At 36.3% G+C, this 22108-nt stretch overlaps 1 protein-coding gene across 1 annotated transcript in view; it reads left to right on the forward strand.

Annotated features, from left to right (window-relative positions):
- The window catches only part of SLC1A3 (solute carrier family 1 member 3), a 58402-nt gene extending 41528 nt beyond the window's left edge, over positions 1–16874 (forward strand). The window contains exons 5-10 of the mRNA XM_048931731.1: positions 708–750; positions 7928–8223; positions 9942–10175; positions 11558–11752; positions 13124–13258; positions 14286–16874. Coding sequence (XP_048787688.1) covers positions 708–750; positions 7928–8223; positions 9942–10175; positions 11558–11752; positions 13124–13258; positions 14286–14490 — 1108 coding nt within the window. The 3' untranslated portion in view covers positions 14491–16874. The remainder of the gene's footprint in view (positions 1–707; positions 751–7927; positions 8224–9941; positions 10176–11557; positions 11753–13123; positions 13259–14285) is intronic.
- The last annotated feature ends 5234 nt before the right edge of the window (positions 16875–22108 follow it).

A 22108-nucleotide genomic window follows, 5' to 3' on the forward strand; every position in this document is an offset into this window, starting at 1 on the left:
GAGAAAGGCCTCCAAGAGTCATGCTGCCAGGAAGGGGGACTTCAGAAAGATCCATGAAGAGGTTTGCACTCAGATTCCTCAAGATTTGCTCAGTTATGCTGCCTCTAATCCCCTCAGAAATATCACCATTTTGAAAAGGAAATAAACTCCCATATATAGCAAGCATGCAAACACATATATTATTATGTGTGTCTGTGTTATTATTAAAGAATGCTTTGACTTCCGAAATATTTATTTTTTTAATCATAAGGCACTAAATTGAGTTATGAAAGTCATTATTAACAAGGCTATGTGACTGCAAATGTTTTTGAGAAATAGAAATGCACTATTAATAATTTCTTTATTAATCTAGGTTCTGACAAAATAAATAAATGTAAACTTTAAAGTTGGTATGAATACACAGAGCTTTGTTCATGTGATAAATTAGCTCATGTTCTGCTCCACTGCAAGACCTGCTATACAATACTGGATCAAAAAATATTAACTGAGGTGATCTATCTAACCCTACTGCATTTTGTCCTGATAAAGCTGACCAGGCCAATTCTGTACGCAATGCTCTCCTTGTTGTATGTAACTATGCATTAATATATATTCATCTTAGGGTTCCTTTGAAAATTATCTGGTCAACTATTTAATTGGCTGTGCCACTACTTAAGATGTTATTAGAGTCATCTTATTTCTCATATAATTTTACTTTTCTTTCACAGAAATATGTTCCCTCCAAATTTGGTGGAAGCTTGCTTTAAACAGGTATGTTATTTCCAAATCATATTAAGTCTGAAGATACGGGGATATGAAAACTCTTAACTGACTGGAAGATGCTAAAAAATGGAAAATGTGCATAGGTTAGAAACTGAGGCAATGGTTCTTTTTAATATCAACAATAGAATTAAATAAGGGGACCTTCCATTACCTGTGATAAGATTGCATAGGAATGTTCTTACTTCATTGCTTCCCGAATTCCTCACTCATTAGCCTAGTCCTAACATAAACTATTCAACAGAGAAAATAATAGTAACTGGTTTCATACCTCTTTTAAAAACAAGACATCATGGATCCAGTGAAATTTTTAATGTGCCTTGTCATAACTTAATTACTTCATACAGAACCCATAAGAAATCTCTAAATGACAATTTACCAATTGGTACTGTAGCAACCAAATGAGCTGGAATGTTGAGGTAAAAAAGCAAGAGTACAAAGTAAAAACTGACGAGTTGAGTTACAGCAGAAGAGAATTTAAAATAAACAGTGACATTTTCTTTAGTCACATAATGTGTGACCACCAAAGGGCAGTGACTTTCTACATTAAAGATTTGTTTAAGATTAAAGATAAATTAGACACAGGTCCAAAACCAACAAATACTATCTCCTTGTTTTTAACAGATTATGTTGAACTCAGAACAGTGATGCAAAAAGGCAGTGTGGAAATGGAAAATCCTAAGCTAAACTAGAAAATAATTCAAAGAACTTTATGCAATTAAGTCAGGAAATGACTTCGTTTTCATCTCAAAATAATGAAAAAGTTAGGGCTTGAAGTTACATAGCTGGTTGCAAGCATTTTTAATAAGTCTGTCAAATTGGGAAGTTATTACCTGTAACGGGTGGAAGCAATCATACTGCCTGTTGAACTATAATTTCAAAAAGATTTGGGAATAAGTTTTAAGTAGCTAATAATTATTAGCTTGCTCTTGGTTCTGCAGAAGGCTACAAGTACCTTGAAGGAAAGAGAAAATTTTTATAACAAAACAAAAGAAAAATACATTTAAGAAGGTAAAGAGTAACAGAAGGGTCTGAAGCATGGATCAAACCTGAATTACCTATATCCTCCCATTCTAATTGTGCTGGGTTTTGCTGTGTCTTTTTTTTTTTTTTTAATTTTATTTTACTCTGTGTGTGTGTGTGTGTGTGCGTCACAGATGTGCAATGGCTTATTGGATTTCTGTTAAGCAGAGTTTTTAATATTGTGTGGGAAATGAAGAAGTTGAACAGAGGGTATGTTTATTTGGTTATTTTAAGAACTTTGAGACTTGGGGTGAGGATGACCCTCTGGAGATAGCTTATGGAAGGTGCTGAACTGAGATACTGGGTGCATATCAACAGGTGTTTTTATGAACAACACTGCCCAAGAAATACACTGTAAAATTTACAAATTGCATAAAAATTGAAATACTTTGTTTTGAGTTAATTAACAAATACCTAAGAAGGTGGTATGGTTCAGCACAGTGTACACCTAGAGAAAGTATAAGCATAATAATGAGTAAATTTACCCTTGCAAAAGTTGACATGGAAATTACTATGACTGAATATAAACTGGGAGTTAGTATAAGGTTTTTTAATTAGAAGGTTTATCATGGTGAAGTCTTGAAAAAATCTTCAGTTAATGGGAATAAAATAGCTCATCTATTTTTAATGAAGATTCCTACCACAACAGGAAATTCAACTCAGTGAAAAGCAGTCCTAAATCTAAGTTGTTAATTAAAGATGTCCTGTAGATTCTATTATGTATGTTGTATTTCTCACATGCTTCACAGTTTAAGGGATTTTCCCAGTTACAGTTCAATAAATAGGAAATGTTTAATAGAAGTTTTTTCTGACTTCCATCAGCAGATGTTACTGGCATATACACCCCACATTTAAACCAGATATTTTGATGCATCAGGTGCACACATTGTGTCTTATAGCATTCTCCAACATGTTTCTTTCCTGACAGAGATCTGCACTGAAATGCAGTGGAAGGATTTTCCTTCTTTCTCACTATTACCACCATATACAACCTCTAATGATTGTTAAGACTCACAGCAAGTTTTGGACACTATATACTGTATCAATAGCAAGTACATTCCAAACCAGTTCTACTGATGCACCAAAGATGTAATCTCTATACGGTCTGCTTGTCCTTTGACTTCCTTTTACTGTATTTTCCCAGCAAATCTGTGAAGCAAACAAAACTAGCTCCTCTTGTTTCTCCTCCTCCTGCACTTCCTCCTCTTTCTTCTGAAAATGTTCATTCCAGGAAACAGGAAGAATAGCAAAGGAAATCCTTGTTCAGATTGTTCAGCTGGAAATCACAAGATCCATTTCAGGCCTAGCTGATGCAGTTCAGCACTACACACCAGGAAGGCCTATGGGCACATCTTTTCCTAGCATGCCTCATTAAGAATAATAACTTGGAAAATGTCAGGCTTTGGGTTTATTTCATTCTTCACAAGTTAACCCCTTTCTGCTCATGAAAGATCTGTTTGCACCCTGTCTCTATCAGTGCCCACTCCAAGTAAATCAGTGGCAGGCAGGGATCATTGGAGACAGTAGAATATTAAAACCTATGCTGGCTATTTCCATACAACATATGATGCTACTTTTCCTATGTGAGGCATTGCGTCTTTTTTCAGCAACAAGAATCTGAAAAGACTGGTGGAAATATTCCATGCTTGTCTAAAATCAGATACTTTTGTTCAAAATATTCTCTATAGTTCAGTATTCACTCCCAATTTGAGGATATGCAAAGAAACCTTAAGATTCATCTTTCATCTCTGGCTACAGCTTTTCATTTCTGTTACCATGCTAAATTTAAAGTTGCTATCTATTACTTGTAAGAAGCCTGCTTGATGGGCAGAAAGTGCTTTCTATCTGACTACTCTTTGTGTTGCGCTCTGAGGATATATCAAAAGACAAAAGAAACAAAGAGTGAACTTGGGACATCAGGAGAAACAGAATCAGTCTAATAATCTGGGGGAGGAGGTCATTGTGAATAGGTGGAATTTGATGCCAGCTGAAGCTTAAAGATCTGGAAAGGTGTATCTGATAACTACATTTCATCTGAGCTGTTTTTAATTAATGTTCTTCCCAGAACTCATTCTTATCAAGGGGACTGGAAGTGTTAATTACACTTTAAGACAAGACTACTAATACATACTGTCTATTCCTCATGATAGTATTGGCTGTTTGAGATGCATTTTAACCTGTGTCATCAACTCTTCTGTAGAAAATCTCAAATAGTTTCACAAATGTCCAAAAGGACAGGAAAAAAACAATCAGGAAGACAGGGTATTTCTGTATTATGCTCATTTATCTCTATTTAGCCTTGCATTTAAGGGCTAGCAAACCTGTTTGTTTCAAAATCATCACTCACTAATAACTACATCACCACATTGACCTAGAACAGATAACACTAATTGTCGGATGTTGCAGATACTGTATTAGGCATCTGGCGTCGAGATCGGGATGTGACGTGCCAGGAGTAGGCGTTAACGAGGCGATGTCGGGATGTGACACTAGGACTTCCCCTGCTCTGTGATGGATGTATGACACATGCTTTAGGGGCACAGACGAAGCACATAGGGTATATAAGCTAGAGTTCACTTGTAATAAATGCCATTTTGCTGTTCATGGCCAGTATCGTAGATCTTTAACACCGCAGTAGGAGTACTAATAGTAAACCATGAGTTTTCAGAGCATTTACCCATGCAATTACATTTTTCACATGCTAAATGGTAGCATGTGCTACTTCCATGGAATATACTGCTGCTTCTTAAAGTCATGCAGTGAATCCAAATGAGATGGCTATGAGTATCTTGTACCACTAGTGAAAAAAAAATAGTTAAAGTGCAAACATTCATTTATGCAATTTATTATATTACAATGAGTAATTAAATCTATTGCCTATTTTATAATGAGATAGCTTAATTTAAAATAATTTAAAAGATTTATAGCATCTTGCAACTAATTCCAGAAACTACATTATAGAATTTTCTTGCATATAAAGTTGTTAGAAGAAGGGTATTAGCATTATTGTGTATCAGATAGCATTTTCCTTGCTACCTGTTTGCTTTCTGCACATGAACTAAGGAAAAAAATATATGACTATTCTGAATCTAAAATCTGATTAAAATTCTTTTTGCCTGGTGACAATGTATAAAAGACTCTTCAAAATGACAGAACCACAGTGATGTTGTTTAGCCTATCACAGAGTATCAGTGTAGGTGTGCAGATTCCTAGTAAAACACAGCCATCTCTCCTGAAAATCCTAAGCCTATCTGTAGGTTTTATAGGAGCAGTTCTTCATCCTTTCTTCCAGTAATGAATAATACAAAAGAATGAGAATTCACAGAAGTGTAGCATTATATTAAAATGTCAATTTGAGGTACGTGCTTTTATTTAGATTTTCAAAAACAGCTGACAAACCTTATTCCCAGCAGTAAGTATACAGTACAGTAAGGATCTGCCTGAAAACAAAACTTTCATAAAAACTCACAAAATGATCTCTATCAATAGTCTCTTTGCAAAGCAATGATAGTCTCAGCTATTACCTTATCTAATTCACAATCTTTGATATTTTCTATCATTTTTGAGATTTTTTTTTATCCTTTCTACAAGTAGTAGACTTGTAGTAGTAGTTGCTTTCTACAAACTGTTGGCTTTTTCACCATTCCACATCGAGATTTTTATTCCTTTTATTTTATTTTTTTTTCAATGCTGGTTAAACAATATTCTGTTTTGCTTTCAGCATCATCTGGAAAAAGTACTAAGAAGAATAAACTTCAACCTATACTTTTTCCTTTGCAGTTACTGTATTTATTTTTCCCTAATTTCCTTTGATTCACCAGGAAGTTTCTCACGATTTTTTGATAGACAGCTTTGTGCATAGTAAAACAGACACATCAGTGAAGTTATCCATAACCTCATTTATCACTAATGAATAATGAATGGCAAATGCAAGTGACTGTTTTAGAGCAAATAAAGGTTGCTCTCTGAGTTGTGTGCTCAAATTCCCGTTTTGAATTCAACTCTAAAAAAACTGTTTTTCCACTGCTCTCCAGCCTGGGAAGAATTCTAGAAAGACTGATCTCCCTAGGGTAAAGCCAACATGTTTGAATACTTCATTTTTACTAACAGTGTGAGTCAACAGAAAAGATCAATAGCTATGTGTACCAGTAGTACACAGTACATAGTAGTAGTAGAAAAGGGAAAACCTTGCTGAGAGAAGTTCTAAAATCTGTATAATAGCCCCTAAAAAACACCAGTACAATGGCACCTTCCCATTTGGACAGAATTCCAGAAGCAGCAAAAAGAAGGAAGAAAAAAAAAAGAAAAAAAAAAAAGAGAGAGAGAGAGAGAGAGAGAGAGAGAAGGAAAAGGAAAAGGAAAAGGAAAAGGAAAAGGAAAAGAAAAAGAAAAAGAAAAAGAAAAAGAAAAAGAAAAAGAAAAAGAAAAAGAAAAAGAAAAAGAAAAAGAAAAAGAAAAAGAAAAAGAAAAAGAAAAAGAAAAAGAAAAAGAAAAAGAAAAAGAAAAAGAAAAAGAAAAAAGAAAAAGAAAAAATTACTGTAACCTAAGATGATTTCTAACTGCCTTTCCAAAGAGGTTAGAAACTTCATGTGATTGTGCTTTCTCCTCCATTGCCCAACTCTTTATCAGTTCCCCCTAATGACTTTGGAACCCAGTATCTCCAATGTAATTGACACTGGAGTGGATGTCTTACATAAACAAGCCTGTGTTACCATTGAAATAAAAGTAGTTTATGGATTAGTAAATAACCTGTTGCAACAGGCAGCAGACAGCACACATCTAATACTGTCTAGCAGCCCTACTATGTATTGCTTTTGACTTACTTGAATAGGCAAGAATAAGAGAAGAACCCGGGGATGATTTAGGAGAATCAAGGAAAAGTCAGTAATTGTGTACCTAGGTAGAGCAAGAAATGAAAGGAAATTCAGTAGGAAATTAGTCTTTAACTTCAGTTCTCATTAAGAGATTACTTTTTTATGTTTGTCTAAACTGCATGTCTGTAAGTCCAGCATAATTAGACCCTTCAGACGTCCAAAATAAGAAACGTCTACCTAGTTGGTTTTGTTTTATTATATACAATAACTAAGAGAAATAAAAATATATGTATGATGAAGCCTTTACACCCCCATTAAACCTTAAAAAAAAAAAAAAAAAAAAAAAAAGCAACTAGAAATATTTCATGTACAACTTTGGACAATAGTCCCAGTTTCAATGTTGCTCCACTTGTGGAATTCAGTTTCTTGACCTGATTAACTTGATTAACCTCCATAACCTATAAAAAAAAAAAAAAAAAGAAAGAAAGAAAGAAAGAAAAAGGAATCACATCCAAAGGAATAAAAATTCAAAGATACTGAATAGTCTTGACACCTGTATCCCATTGCTTTAATGTGATATTTAGCATCCCAAGATAAACTAGAAACATTTTAGGAGTGTTATTTAGTATTTCTTGTGCTCAAAAGAGTTTAATAAGGATAGCACTGAGGGTTTTATTTGAGTGCTGAAACAAATATTTAGGGTACATACACATTTCTTTTTGGAAAAGTAGTAGGTGGTGGAAGACTGGTTGTCAAAGTAGAGGTTTAGTAGAGCACTGAGATTTTTAAAATGATTTTCCCATTCACTAGAGGAATTATTTAAACTAGAAACTTCTATATAAACAAAAGTGGTACCTTTTTATTGCATAGTAGAGAAAACTAATGGCTTCTTTCATAGCAAATTTCTAATTTCAGACTAAAGAATTGAGAAGGGTAGGTATGCTACATTTAGATTAATTTCAGTCTATTTTTTTCTAATTCAAAAACAGTTGGAAATATGTTTTTGGGAATAATAATTATTTATTAAAAGGCTAATTAAATATCAGTAGATTTATAATAAATTCACAAGCATGACAAATGTGTCTTCAATTTCAAATTCTGAGAGAACAAGTCCTTAAATCCAAAGGGGAAAGATTTAGCTCTTGAGGTCAATATGTTTTCATGTTGCTTTCAGGAAAGCCTGTTTTCATCGCAGCTTACCTTAGCAACAAGCATTACACAAAAATTTATGTGTTCTACAATGGAAATTAATAATGTAATGATATGCGATTTTTACCTTTGTTTGGACAATTCACATGATTTCCATTTTTCTGTTCTTCTCGTTTTACCAGTTCAAAACTAACTATGAAAAGAGAATGTTTAAAGTAGATATCCCATCCAATGACACATCCACAGTGGCTTCCATAATAAGTAATGTATCAGCAGCAATGGAAACCCTCACACAAATGAAAGAGGAAATGGTTCCTGTTCCAGGTTCTGTAAATGGAGTGAATGCCCTTGGCTTGGTGGTTTTCTCAATAAGCTTTGGCCTGGTGATTGGAAGCATGAAGGAGCAAGGTCAGGCCTTAAAAGACTTCTTTGATAGCCTTAATGAGGCTATCATGAGACTGGTAGCTCTAATCATGTGGTAAGTGCCTCTGATAAATTATGTATTAAGTTGCTAACTTTATTCTTTCGCTATGGTGGATAGTCTGTTTGGCAGGAAGTAGTACAATAAGAACTTAACTGAATTGTACCTTTCTGCTAAATGAGCTCCTAAGTTGTAGTTCTGTATATTTAGTCTTACAATGTGTTTGGCTTTTTACCCTGAGAAGAATCAGGATCTTTGGCACAATACACCAAGCTTAGTACTCATTCTATGTCTTCATAATGTGAGAAGTCAAAATAACATGCTATCAAAATTTCCTTATCATCTACTCAGACTTCACTAGAGGAAACTGGCAAACCTCTCCTATAATCTTATTTCTACACAGCAAGACCTTGCTATCAATTAGTTTCCAAAACAAGCAGCTCTGCAATTATGTAGTATGTCCTTGCATTGCAGCTGCACAAAGATATACATATTTTTTGCTACTTCATTTCCTATGTTCAATAGATAAATAAAACCTATACATTTTCCCTCAAACATGTAGAAATCCTTTTCAAAAATGAAGTCTTATTTTCTGTCATGTAGAAGGTTGATTTTGAAAAAAATAAAAAGCTGAAATATCTTGTTACCTTCTTCACAATCCCCAAAACCTCAAAACCTACACATACTTTTGTAGTACTATCTGCAAAACTAAAAATGAGTATATTGTAAAATTCTCCTAAAACATCCAGAAAACTTCTGTGCAAATCAAAAATCTTTTCTCATTATTTATAAGCACACTTGAGATAACAAAGCAAAGGATAGAAAATGTTACTTCTGGTAGACTTCAACATGGATTTTATGTTTCAAAGTACAATTAAGATGTTCTAGATAATTATGCTCACTGATGACCAAGTGTAATAAGACAAATGTGCATTTATGGAAATGGAAATAGGGCTCTCCAAAAATTCTGCTGTAACAATAGAACTGTGTTTCTGTAGATCTGTAGAGTTTCATGCTGAGTGCTAACTCCTTTATTTGTAGCTGCGCTTACTGATAGGAAGAAATATATAAGACCACTCATGTTGCTACCCCACAGTGCCATGACCTCTGCCATACAGACAGCTTCATGCTAAAGTATTTATGGAGTGCTCCACTAGGAATGGACAGAAGCATCTTGAAATCACTGGAAGAGTGAGTTCTTCCTCTGTGACATAAGAAACAACAGTGGAGAGAGAACAGAGATGGGCACTTGGCATAATCTCCAACTGTGTTGAATAAGACTTCATTCTAGCAGGCAGAATTTTAACAGAATTTGCTAAACCAGCTTTTAAATAATAATTGAATTACAAAGGAAGCTCATCTCCTTACATATGAAAGCCTAATGCTGGAAAATTTTGAGCTGAAACTGTTCTTCTAATGATTCTTCCTTTACATGCGGTGTCAGTCCACATGTCTGGCCAATCCAGTTTTCTTAAGTGATTTACATGCATTTTTAAGTTATTCTTCAAGGCTTTATGTCTGAAAGGCATACTATACTCCTCTCACATTCATCTTATCAGATTCTGAATCTAGCAGAGCCTATCAAAAATTTTCACACTGTGCTTCATCCAAGTTGAATTCTCAATAGTCAAACAAACTCTAGAACTGCTTCTGAACTACAATCGTCCCATTAGTAATATCCTACCTTCATGCACGTACACAAACATGTAAAAGATATGAACAGGGGAATGTTTTATATTGTTCATTACTATACTAATTTGATTTCTTATTTGCAGGTATGCTCCACTTGGAATCCTTTTTTTGATTGCTGGAAAAATTGTTGAGATGGAAGATATGGGTGTAATTGGTGGTCAGCTTGCCATGTATACTGTAACAGTAATAATCGGTTTGCTTATCCATGCTGTCATAGTCCTACCTCTTCTGTACTTCCTAATCACTCGTAAGAATCCCTGGGTATTTATTGGAGGCCTAATCCAGGCACTAGTCACAGCTTTGGGAACATCTTCCAGGTAGAAAACAATATTTTAAGGTCAAATATGTGTTTTTTAATATTATTGGTTTAAGAAACACTTTTGCCTAATGCAACTGGTTGACTTCCCTCTGAGAGATTATTATTATCATTATTTTGACTCAGGCTCTTATTTTTATTAAGAACTCCTGAACAGACATGAAATTGATGTGTTTGGTGATGCAGACTGTATGGCTGAACCCCTTGTGACATTGGTTAGCCTATGTCTTGGAGTTGTATAGGTAGTTTGTAACTGTTGGTAAAGGACGAAGCTGGCAAAAGAAATCTTACGTGTATCAAAACAAAGAAGCAAGCACAAAGACTCAGAGGCAATTATGAGAGAGCTCAAGAGTCTTGGCAGGTGATTTCCTATTCTAAAGATCCTGGATCTGCAACAGAAAGGCCCCTGTTGTTCCATGTCAAAGGGACTTAATGTGAACAAATATCTCTCTTCATCTGTGATGAAAGAAAATGTTGTTGAAATCAAACATGTATTTCCTATACCATATCCAGATGATAAGCTATTAGGACTATTAGAAAAGAATCTGAGTAAATTTTGTATTGCTCTTGAGGCTCTTGAGGACTTAGAAAAGACTATGTCATCATATTTTCAGTTAAAGAAAGACAACTACTGTTGAAACTGACTCTTCCTTGATTGACATCTTGGTGTCAGTCCTTGCAATGTGTGGAATGTCTATGGAATGTCTAAAAGGGAATTTTATCAACAATTTTAAAAGGAAAATAGTACAACATAGTCCAAGAGAAAATAAATGGTGGCAATTGCACAAAAAATCTAATTTTATCAAAACTTAAATTTGGTGTGTAAGAGTAATAGCGTTAAAAGTGTATTTTTCCAACTTTTAGCTGCTGAAGATTCTTAGTAAGAACCTAAACAGTTGCTGGATTAAGACAGCATAATGCAAGTAGATTTAAAAACTATTCAAAATTCAATTGTACGTTGTCACCAAAGGGATTTTCTAGCACAATCTTTACTGCCCTTCTTTACACTTTATCAGTATTTTTATTTTATCAGTATTTATCAAGTTTTCCAAGTCTGTGAAGTAGTTAGCAATGAAAAGGTCACTGACACACAGCAACATGGGTTGCTGAAAAATCTCTACAATGTGATCAGATGGAGAGATTGGAGAGATGTATCTTTAAGAACAGAAGCCAAGTCCACTCTTACAGAATAGCCAACTAGTCCCAGAGGATCAGGAGAACCTACAGTATTATATATGCCTTGGCAGATATATATATATAATATTCTGGTAGATCACAAAAATTTAAGACAATTAGAAAAATCTTTCAAGTCATCGCAGTGAATGACAGGGTACATTCCACTGTGTAAAACTCATATCATGCATTATCTTCTTTTTGTTTCAGTTCTGCAACACTGCCTGTTACATTTAAGTGTCTAGAAGAAATAAATGGAGTGGACAAACGAGTTACAAGATTTGTACTGCCAGTTGGTGCTACAATTAATATGGATGGCACTGCCTTATATGAGGCTTTGGCTGCAATTTTCATTGCACAGGTTAACAACTTTGATCTGAACTTTGGGCAGATTATCACAATCAGGTACAGACATCATTATTACCTACATCTAATCAAAGCATCTTTGTGATGACTCTATGCCATTAAATAAGGGATTAAACAAAAACATCTAGAGCTAAAAACAAGAACTACTAAAGTAGCTAAATAACTGTAATTATTTACACCTTCTGCACAGAAGAGGCCCCAGCACATACTCTTCATTAGGTAAACATTTGAAAAACTGCTGCATGACATACGTATCACTGTACTTAGTAGGGTCAACAAGAAGTTTTAAATTTCTTTTGTCATTAAAATTTTCTTGAAGTATACACACAGATGTCGGGATTTGCACCAGATAGTTTAGAGTGCACGCACCAAGCTGTAGCATAAGAGCAGCACAGCGGCATGGTACAGTGCTACGGATGGCAGGGTGCTATTTTCCTAGTCTTGGTCTCAAGTAGAGCAATCTGTGTAAGGAGAAGCAGTACATTTTGTTAAATCAGCTCATAGAGGTGAAGAAAATGAGCATGTTTTAAAGCAACAAGCCTTTATGTTTGAAATATAACAGCAAAAAAAAAAAAAAAGCGTAAGTAGCACTTGATTATTGATTGGCATTAATTTTATTATGTGACTAAAATGGCTTAAGAGAAAAAAGTGATGGATACATGTGCATTATTGATAAATGTCAGCAAAGGGAAAGTGGGAAAATGTGGGCAGACAAACAAGTACTTATTACTCAGCAACACTGTACATTCAGATAATGGTGACCTGGAAACACAGGATAAACACAGGTAAAACTGCCTTCACACTCCAGGGCAGAAATTCAATATTCATTCATACTAGAGCTGCTCCCTGACAAATCATCTGGCAAAACAAAATTCTTGCTAAACTGAATGTGAACAAGCATATTTATGTCAAGCTACTAGAGTGTATGATTCAGGGGGTTTGCCAGTTTTCTGTTTCATGTTGACTGAATTCAAAATGGTGCAGGAGTTGGTAATTCATCTAGCATAAGGTTATAGTGAGATGGACAGAGAATTAAACTTTTTGTATCAGATCTGCCAGAACAAAATTACTTCCACAACCTTAACACGTTTGGGGTGTTGGAATTGGTTTGTTCAGTGAGTTATGGCATGTGCCTATAATGTTTTTGACAGGCCGTAAGCACAAAGGAGGGGATTTACCATGTCACAAAATCACGTTATCAGAGTTCAGGATAAAAGTTCAGTGTATACATTTTGGACTAAAATCCACATACCCCTCCACCTGTGCAGTGTTCAGATTAGGGTCTCGTTCACAGTTTTCTTTACTAAAGACCAAATGACTTTCTGCTTCGTATTTGTTTTTAATGTTTATCAGCTGCTAAAGTGTTTACTATGGAAGTGAATTAATTGTTCTTGCTGTCTCTTTGCACAGCATCACAGCTACAGCTGCCAGTATTGGAGCTGCAGGCATTCCTCAAGCCGGACTGGTCACCATGGTCATTGTGCTTACATCAGTAGGTTTGCCTACGGATGATATCACTCTTATCATTGCAGTGGACTGGTTCTTGTAAGTATTTCTATGGCTGAATTAAGAACTTAGACCATATTTGGAGGTAGCAGTAGCAGGCACAATTTGACAATACTGCAGTCTGCAGTGTGCTTTTGCTGCAGAAGTCTTGAACCACAATTTCTTGCAATTAGTATATGTATTTAAAGCAGATGGTTTAGCCTAGTGATGATTCTTCTTGTGTGCAAAAGGATGATTTATAAACCTGGATCCTTAGAATACTAAGAAAATTTTCATATACACTGTAACGCAACTAGAAAATAATTTCTTTAGTGTTTCAACTTATTTATTTACTTATTTATTTATTTTGGAGGCTGTTAATGAAATTCTTTCCATCAATCAGATTTAGAATATTGTAGCCTGTCTGGTTATTTAATCCAGGAAAGGTTAATGTCTTCCACATAGACACAGAATTGAAAAGTTGTTTACTTCTTATCCAGCAACCTGTAATATCAGCAAAAAACATCATCAGTTGTTCTGTTCCTTTGTCTGCAGAAGACAGTACAGCCACATCCATAGGTATGCAGGGAAATCTCCTAGATCCAAGAAGTAAATCACAGGCATGTTTCTTCCAATCAATTTCTCTGACCTAGTTTCCAGCGGCTTTTACCCTTCAACTCAAGGATCAACCAAGTGATCCTTGCAAGAAGTTGGAGGAAACTCTGGTCAGGAGGGAAATGAAAATAAGGCAGATTCTCATTGGCTTATACGTTCAGAGGGTATAAACTCAAACAAGTATAAAAATGCTTCTGATAAACACTTGCCATATGCTCCCTTTGTTCTCCACATCACAAACTGTTTTTTAGTGTGGAGTTGCCAACAGTATTAACAGACTTAATTTCTCCAAATCCCAGTACATTGCAACTTTCTAGAAGGAATAATAACATTAATGAATTCGACAAATATACATTATTTACATAAAACTGCTGAATCGTGTAGTAGATAAGTAATGGCAATTTTAATATCTTGTCTGCGTACTATATCATACCAGTGATAAACTCAAAGTTAATTTAATATTTCTCCTTAGGGATCGTCTCCGTACCACCACCAATGTCTTGGGAGACTCCATTGGAGCAGGGATTGTTGAACACTTGTCACGGCATGAGCTGAAGAACAGGGATGCTGAGATGGGAAATTCTGTGATAGAGGAGAATGAAATGAAGAAACCATACCAGCTGATCTCGCAAGAAAATGAGAGTGAGAAACCTTTAGACAGTGAAACCAAGATGTAGGGTAAAGAAGGCATGAGCCTAACACTACAAGTGCGGAAAACACACACTTTTCCCAGCCTTCTGTATCTTGAATTCACGACATTCACTTATCCCTTGTCTTTTCCCTTTATGCTAGCACTGAAAAGAATTAATGGAAATATATTCCAAAGTAGCAGTGATCGAGTGGCTTCCCACATAAAAATAAAAACAATTAACAGACAACAACACTGGTCCTGCTAGACATGTGCTAAGTGAGGATAAAAAAAGAGGTATCAACAATTAAATTAAAAGGAAAAAAAAGTATATATGTTACTCAGTCCTTAAATGTGATATTTTTAATGAACTGGAAAGTAACAACAGATAACAAAGCTTGAAAATGTTTTTATTCTTTAAATACCTGTTGGAAAAATTTAACATCTGTAAGCACAAAATCAATGCTTCCACCTTGATAACTGCATCCAGCTGGATGATTTTTTTCACTTGATGTTCTTTTTTTTCTAGCATTACAGCCTTTTTCAATTACTAGACAACAAAAGGACATTAATTGAAAGAATAAAAAAGGAGGTGTATAGATACAGAAACAATTCCCACAATCAGCACTTTGTCAGCTAAGCTGAAATACTTCTGAGAAAGTGATTTTATCTAGACACTATTTTTTATGCTATTCTCAGCTGATCTTGACAAAAACTCAGCCTAGTCAGTTCCCATGGATTTGCAGACATTTGTGTATGTATATATATGTACCTCCGCACGGATTTGACCTTTAATTTCAACTCCACAACACAGCTGAACAATCAATGTCTGTAAATGTTTGTAGGGGCAAGGCCCTAGGCTGTACTGACTCTGGGACTGGAAATGCATCTTCTACTTTTGGGGATATAAAAAAATATGCTTTAGGTGCACCAATTAATCTACTTAATAAGCAATAATATAAATAGGAGGCAGTGCCAGCCCTCTGCAGAGAGTGCAGAAGGGTGAGTTGTTCAGATCCTAACAGGACTGGATTCTAAATCTGAATCCTTAGGGCTAACAAGAGATCTTCTGATTGTAGAGCTCCGAAACCCTTGGTCCTCCACTGATAAGTAATAAAGCTGTTAGCCAGACTTATGTTTTTCCACCTGGAGAAGAAGGCTCCCTATTTCAATGCGAAATTCCAAAATCCTTATGCATTTATGAGCAGCATCCCAAAAACAAAAAAAAACCCTCTAGAAAGTAAAACTTATGGGTGCTTTTTGACTTTTTACTAGGAAAAATATATAAATCTAATCTAAAATACAAAATAGTAAATATTATAATAAATATATAAAAAATGATTAGAAAGGATTTTAAAGCGCAATATTGTGGGCTTCTTTCAGGGAATCAGTGGGGAAAGAATGAAAAAAGAGAGACAATGCACTTGTAATCCTGTTGCTTTTTTTGTTCATTCCAGCATTATTCCCCAGTGAAGCCCCTTCTTAGAAATAATAATTATATATGCTCTCCTTTTAACTTGTATCATCGTAGAGGTTAAACTGGAAAGTTTTATAACACAGCTACAGTTAGGGGAATTAAGAAATGCCAATCAGAAGGCAGAATAATATTGAGTGATTGTTTTTATTTAAATGTTTATTTTTTTTCTTTCTTCCTTGCCCAACAAAATAAAATCTGACTATACGAATGAAGGATTCCCTTGTAATTCCCTTGCAATTCCCCAAGTGTAACACAAAACATATGCAGTATGCTGCTTTTGTCTTTAGGAGAAAATAAATGCAGTGTATTTCACTGTAATGAAAATGTCAACATCCTGACTGAAGGTAAATTTTTTCCCATGTTAGAGCAACAAGGCAAGACTGTTTTGTTTAGGACTGAAAACTCCTGCCCATCTTCTCCAGTTGTTTAGTCCAGACGATAGGAGCAGGAACTCTTCAGTGATTGAAGTGAGCAGGGTTTAACTCAGAGCATTGAGTGGTCAAACCTACAAAGCTCTTAAATTAATCTCTCACTGAAAGAAATCAAGTGTGACTTTTATGTTTTTGCTAACAAAATGCAAATCTAGGACAGATAGACATTTTCTGATACGTGTAATTAGAGATATTTTTATATAGATACTGTATTCAAAATGTGTGCATAAATTTTAACTGTAGAATGTACAGCATAACAATTTAATTTTTGTTAAGATTCTGTTTGGAAATACATTGCAAAGACATAATGCAAATGGCTGTCTTTCTATGATATCTATTGAGAAAAATGAGTTGTTTCACAAGACATGCTATCCTTTTTATACTAACTTTGTTTCTTATGGAAATCAGGTATTACAGAAAGATTCCCTTGCTCAGTCCTCATTGGTTCTGCATTGGTATGCACACAGAGTGGATTCATAAACATTACTTTGTAGATGTATTTTCAATAAAAATAGTTTTACATTACTGCTTTTTGGGGGGATTTCTTTCAAAGGCTCTCTAACCGAAGTTCTACGCAAACTCAAAGCAAACAAACTCATAATATGGGACTTCGGGAATTCCAGGCTCTTTATACAGCAGGGGTTCCTCACTTCAAATATCTGCTTAGAGTTCCAAGATCAAAGAAAATAGATAAGTGAAACACCACTGACAAAAGAAGGCAAGGAAGTGAAGGCAGAAAGGAACATTAAAATTATAAGAAAAAAACGTCCAACTGAATGAAGTTCATTCACATTTAGGTACATAAATACATCTCTGCAAAATCTTAAAAAGGTAAGCATTTATATTTTAATTGATTCCGTAACTGAAAAGCTGCCAGTTCATTTTGAATGTGTAATACATGGTCCAAACGCAGTAAGGTCACTGTGCCATGGGAAGCAATAGAAGTCCTTTGACTGGGGTATTACAGCACTGTAATGTTATGGCCATCCTAGACAATCCACTGTTTTTCTCACAGAAGTAGTTTGTTATGGTGTCAGGGTTCATTTGGCAACAACTTCAGCTAGCAGAGATACTATCTAATGGAAGTGAATATCTTGTCAGAAGGAGTGGGAAGGTATGCGAGCTGAATCACTTGCATTTGGAAATCTGTCTTAATTGGAGCAGATGGAGACAGCAGTGAGAAGTCTTGCCTTCCTGAACATGGCAACAAAACTGGACAATGACCTTCACTGATTCATCTGCAGTGTTTTGAGCAAAAACGATACATAAATGCAATCAGCTTTAAAAAGCAAGCAAACAAACAAAAAAGTAATGGTATTACCAAATGCATAAGCATAGTTTTTCCCATTTTTTTATGTTGCCTACACGTTCATTCTTTGATTCAATTCAATTTGGTATCTTTGTGTTTCTATAATTACTATCACAGCATGAAGAGCTAAAGAAAAGAGAGTTAGTGCATTACTTGGAGGTGTTACTGGCACAGTGACCTCAAAGTTCTATGGCTCCATACAGAATAAAGATCTCTGGTGTTCTATAATTTTTCAGTGGTGGTTTCATTTGGAAGCTGAGGTACAAAACAGGCATGCCATTCTTAGACAACAATTTATGTCTCTGTAACAGTGTGTGGCCCATACAAAGCAAAGGGATCATGCATGTGGAAAATGAACTACTGGCACAAGCGAGTGCTTCTGCCTTCCTTTCTGAAGGACTAGTTTGCACTAGGGACATTTGTGTTCCAACGCAAGCACAATTGATGAGAAATTGAGGGCACTGTTTTCAAGCAATAATATAACATGTATTTGGTTTAATAAAGAATAAAAATGATCCAGAAGAGTATAACTTGCTTCTGACATGATCAAATGTGCTAGCTGTTCTTGTTGTAATCAACACAGTGTCATCAACTTGCTTCTAGCATGATCAGCTGTTTCCCAGAACAGGATAAAAAATTGAGGTGAGCTGACAGATCACTCCCTGTCTGGTTTTCTGTCATTTTTTTTATTAAGAGATTGGCTTACACTGGAAGTGTGGAGCAATAGAAAGATGGGGAGAGATGTCTACACCTCCACACCAATCTGAAAATCCAGAGTTGCAACATCATCTCTCGGCAGCAAAATTCTCTCTGACAGTAAAGAGAACATTAGCTGGAAGATAACATTCTGCATGGTGAGACTTTTCTGTCCTTTTCCTGTCCTTTTTTCCTCCCTTCTGGCTCCCACATACACAGAGGTATCTAAAATGCCAAAATTTTAGAACAGGAACATTTTCATCTCCAACCAAAGTTTTTCATTAGCATGCCTCATTACACAACTAGGGCTGCACAAATAATTGATTTTTCACTTCAGTGAGAGAACTGAAAAACATGGGAGAATAAAATTTTTCCGTGGCATCATGAAACAATTTTTTATTGCTAATTTTTTATTACAGAGCAGTCTGTTTCAGGTATAGCTAAATGTTTCATTCTCCTCTTCTTGAAACATCTCATTTTAATCTCATTTCTGGATTGATTTTAGTTTATTTAAAATGAAATGAATCAGCTTTTAAGTGAATTGCCTTTCTCAAATAAAACACTGAACAATTTTTCAAGGCAAATGTCAAAAAGAAATAGCTCAACTTTTCTACCTCTCCTCACTTTAAAGCCAGTTGTATTCACAAAAGCTGGCACAGCTTCATAAGCACCTCAGCGCTGCATTTTTCAGCAACATATTTTTAAATGAACACTTTTTCTTTGCTCTTTACAACTTTCTTTCCCCACACATTGTATATTTTTCTGCTTTTCCTTATTGCTCAGAATTTTTTCTTCATTGTTGACAGAAAACAAGGTACTATCAGAGGAGGGCCACAAAGAGTGATCCAAAGGATGGAACATCTCTCCTTTGAGGATGGCCTGATAGAGCTGGGGTTGCTCAGTCTGTAGGAGAGAAGGCTGTGGGAAGACAAGAGAGGAGCTTGTCAGTATCTAAAGGGGGGCTGTAAGAAAGAAGGGGACAGACTGTCTGGCAGGGCCTGTGGTGATAAAACAAAGGGAAATGGTTTCAAACTAACGGAGAGGAGACATAGATTAGATATAAGAAACTTTTTGCAATTAGAGTGGTGAGGCACTGAAACAGGTCACCCAGAGAGTGACTTAACTCAAAAAATTGTATGATTTTATGATTCCGTGATAAAGATTGTGGAGAGCCCATACAGTGAAGCCAATACAAAGCTGAGTAATGCCTTGTGCACCTTCCAGACTCAGAAGATCTGCCCTTACTGACCTGGACCTTTGAATGCTTCCGTGCTGTAGATATTTGAGGTGCATTTGGGAACTCATGCAATCTTTGCCTCAAACAAAACTTAAATCAATTTGGTCACTGTAATTGTGCACAAAGACAGGCCAAATTCTTTGGTCTTGATTACTCCTCCAACTGGGAAAACTCCCACTAACTGCAGTAGGAAGAAGAATAGAATAAAGATTTTACTCATATTTCACGCACAGAGAGTAAACTACAGTGCAAATATACTCAGAATAAAATCAGCATTGATGCCAGATGGTGACAGTCATTGGGTCTTAGCAGGTTCCACAAAAAATCGCCCCTCACAGAGTTGCTGCTTCTCCTTGCCCCTTGGCCTCACACCTATTTGAATCCCACTCCTCCACCAGGCAGCAGTGCCTGGCCATGCCAAGCTGTAGGGTGGTTTTGTGATACACACAAAAGGAGGCTGGGATGGGACCACCCAGCTTGCTTCCACTTGCAGGCTAAGCCAGGATGTAAGGCTGAGTCTCTGGGAGAAAAGGACTACGATACTAACCCAGTGTGCCACTTAGCATCCACATGCAAAAGAGCTATTCAGATGCTGCCAACACTTCATTTTTAGCTGTTCTGTGGCTCTGTAACAATCAGCCACCTACAAACTGCAAAATGTTTCCCAGCAGTGACAGCCATAGTCCCATTGGATTGTGCTGCCATCATGTGGCAAATGTTTTTTACAAGAAAAGTTTTCTCTCCAATTAAAAAGTGAAACCAACTAGTGAACAATTCAGCACAAAACTTCACAAGCAGACTCCAGCTGCAGAATGTTACTGTAATCCAGTTTATTCACATGAATAATAGATTCATTCATCTTGTTCGTTCAGCACAGCCATTAAGAGGTTAACTGTGAACAACTTAATTCTTGTTAATGGATTCTTTTACGTGTGTTTTTGCTCATTTGTCTGTGCTTTGTCTGAGCATCGCTGGCAAGATAAATTTTCTTAGAGTAAATGTCTGATGCTGTGCCTGAAACACTCTTTTAATTATTGGGACAGGGCTGGTGTATAGGCTTATTATTTAGTAACTCTGGTTGCTAACAGGATGGAGTTTAGCACAATTGCTGATCTCTCTTCCACTGTCTTGGTGATCTTGGTGATCTGGTATCTTCCAATGCACTGTGAGAATAACATAATCACAGAATTGTGGAGGCGAGGAGGGACCTTTTGAGATCATCTAGTTCAACTCTCTGCTAAAGCAAATTCCTTGGAGTAGATTGCACAGGAAAACTTCAAGGTCGGGTCTTGAATATCTCCAGAGAAGCAGACTTCACAATCACTGTGGGCAGCCAATTCCAGTGATCCGTTACCTTCAAAATAAAGAAGTTCTTTCTTGTGTTATTATTTAACTTCCCCTGTTCCAGTTTGTTCCCTCTGCACCTTGTCCTACTGCTGTACTGCTGTACACCTAAAAAGAGCCTGGCCCTCTCCACTTGACTCCCACACTTCACATATTTAGAAGCGTTTATAAGGATCCCCCATCAGCCTTCTCTTCTCAGGGCTGAGCAGCCATGAGTCCCTCAGTGTTTCCTTAGAAGGAAGATGCTCCAGGCCCCTCATCATCTTTGTGGCTCTCTGTTGGACTCTCTCCAGAAGTTCCCCGTCTTGAACTTGAGAGCATAGAACTGGACATGGTACTCCAGATGTGACCTCACCAGGGCAGAGTAGAGGGAGAAGATCCCCTCCCTTGACATGCTGGCTGCATTCTTTTTAATGCACCCCAGAATATCATTGTCCTCCTTGGCCAAAGGGCATATTGCTATCTTATGGCCAGTCACTGGGTCACCGAGGTCCTTCTCCACAGAGTTTGTTTCCAGCAGGTCAGCCCATAATCTGCATGTGAAGTTATATCTCTCAGGAGTAGGACTCTATACTTGCTCTTGTGGAACCTCATCAAGTTCCTCCCCACCCAAATTTCCAGTTCTCCTTTGTGGAATGCTAGATTTCTACACTTGGAAACTGTACTTGGAAACTTGTCCCTGTTGACGCATACAGACAGTAAATATACTGCATTTTGAAAGGACTTTACCAAATGATAGCCTTTCCACAAGAAACTCTGAAAAGGTTTCATCCAGGTTGCTTTTTGACCACAGCTGATGATCCGGATGAAGAAACATTAAAAAAAATTGAGTTCCTTTTTTCCTGGCCCATGCCAGCTCCTCAACTCAGCTCTCTAAACTGATAGAGCCCCACTATAGGTCAAGCGTTGTCTTCAATGCTCTTCCAGCTCTGTGGCTGATGGTCTGCCCCATGAACAATGTCAGAATTCAGGTGAGATCTTTCAGCCACAGGGTTGCTCTCTGCTGGCACAAAAGGAAAAAAAAAAAAAAAAAAAGAGTCTGTGTGGCATCTGGCCAGGGCCTGAGCTTTTCCTTCTCAAAACTGCAGTGTTGCCAACTCTAGTAGTACTACATGTTGTATTGCACTCTCATAGAGTAAGAATAAGAAGATTGATAACACTATCTTAAAATAA

This window comes from Lagopus muta, chromosome Z, assembly GCF_023343835.1.
Source record: "Lagopus muta isolate bLagMut1 chromosome Z, bLagMut1 primary, whole genome shotgun sequence".
Classification (NCBI taxonomy): Eukaryota; Metazoa; Chordata; class Aves; order Galliformes; family Phasianidae; genus Lagopus; species Lagopus muta.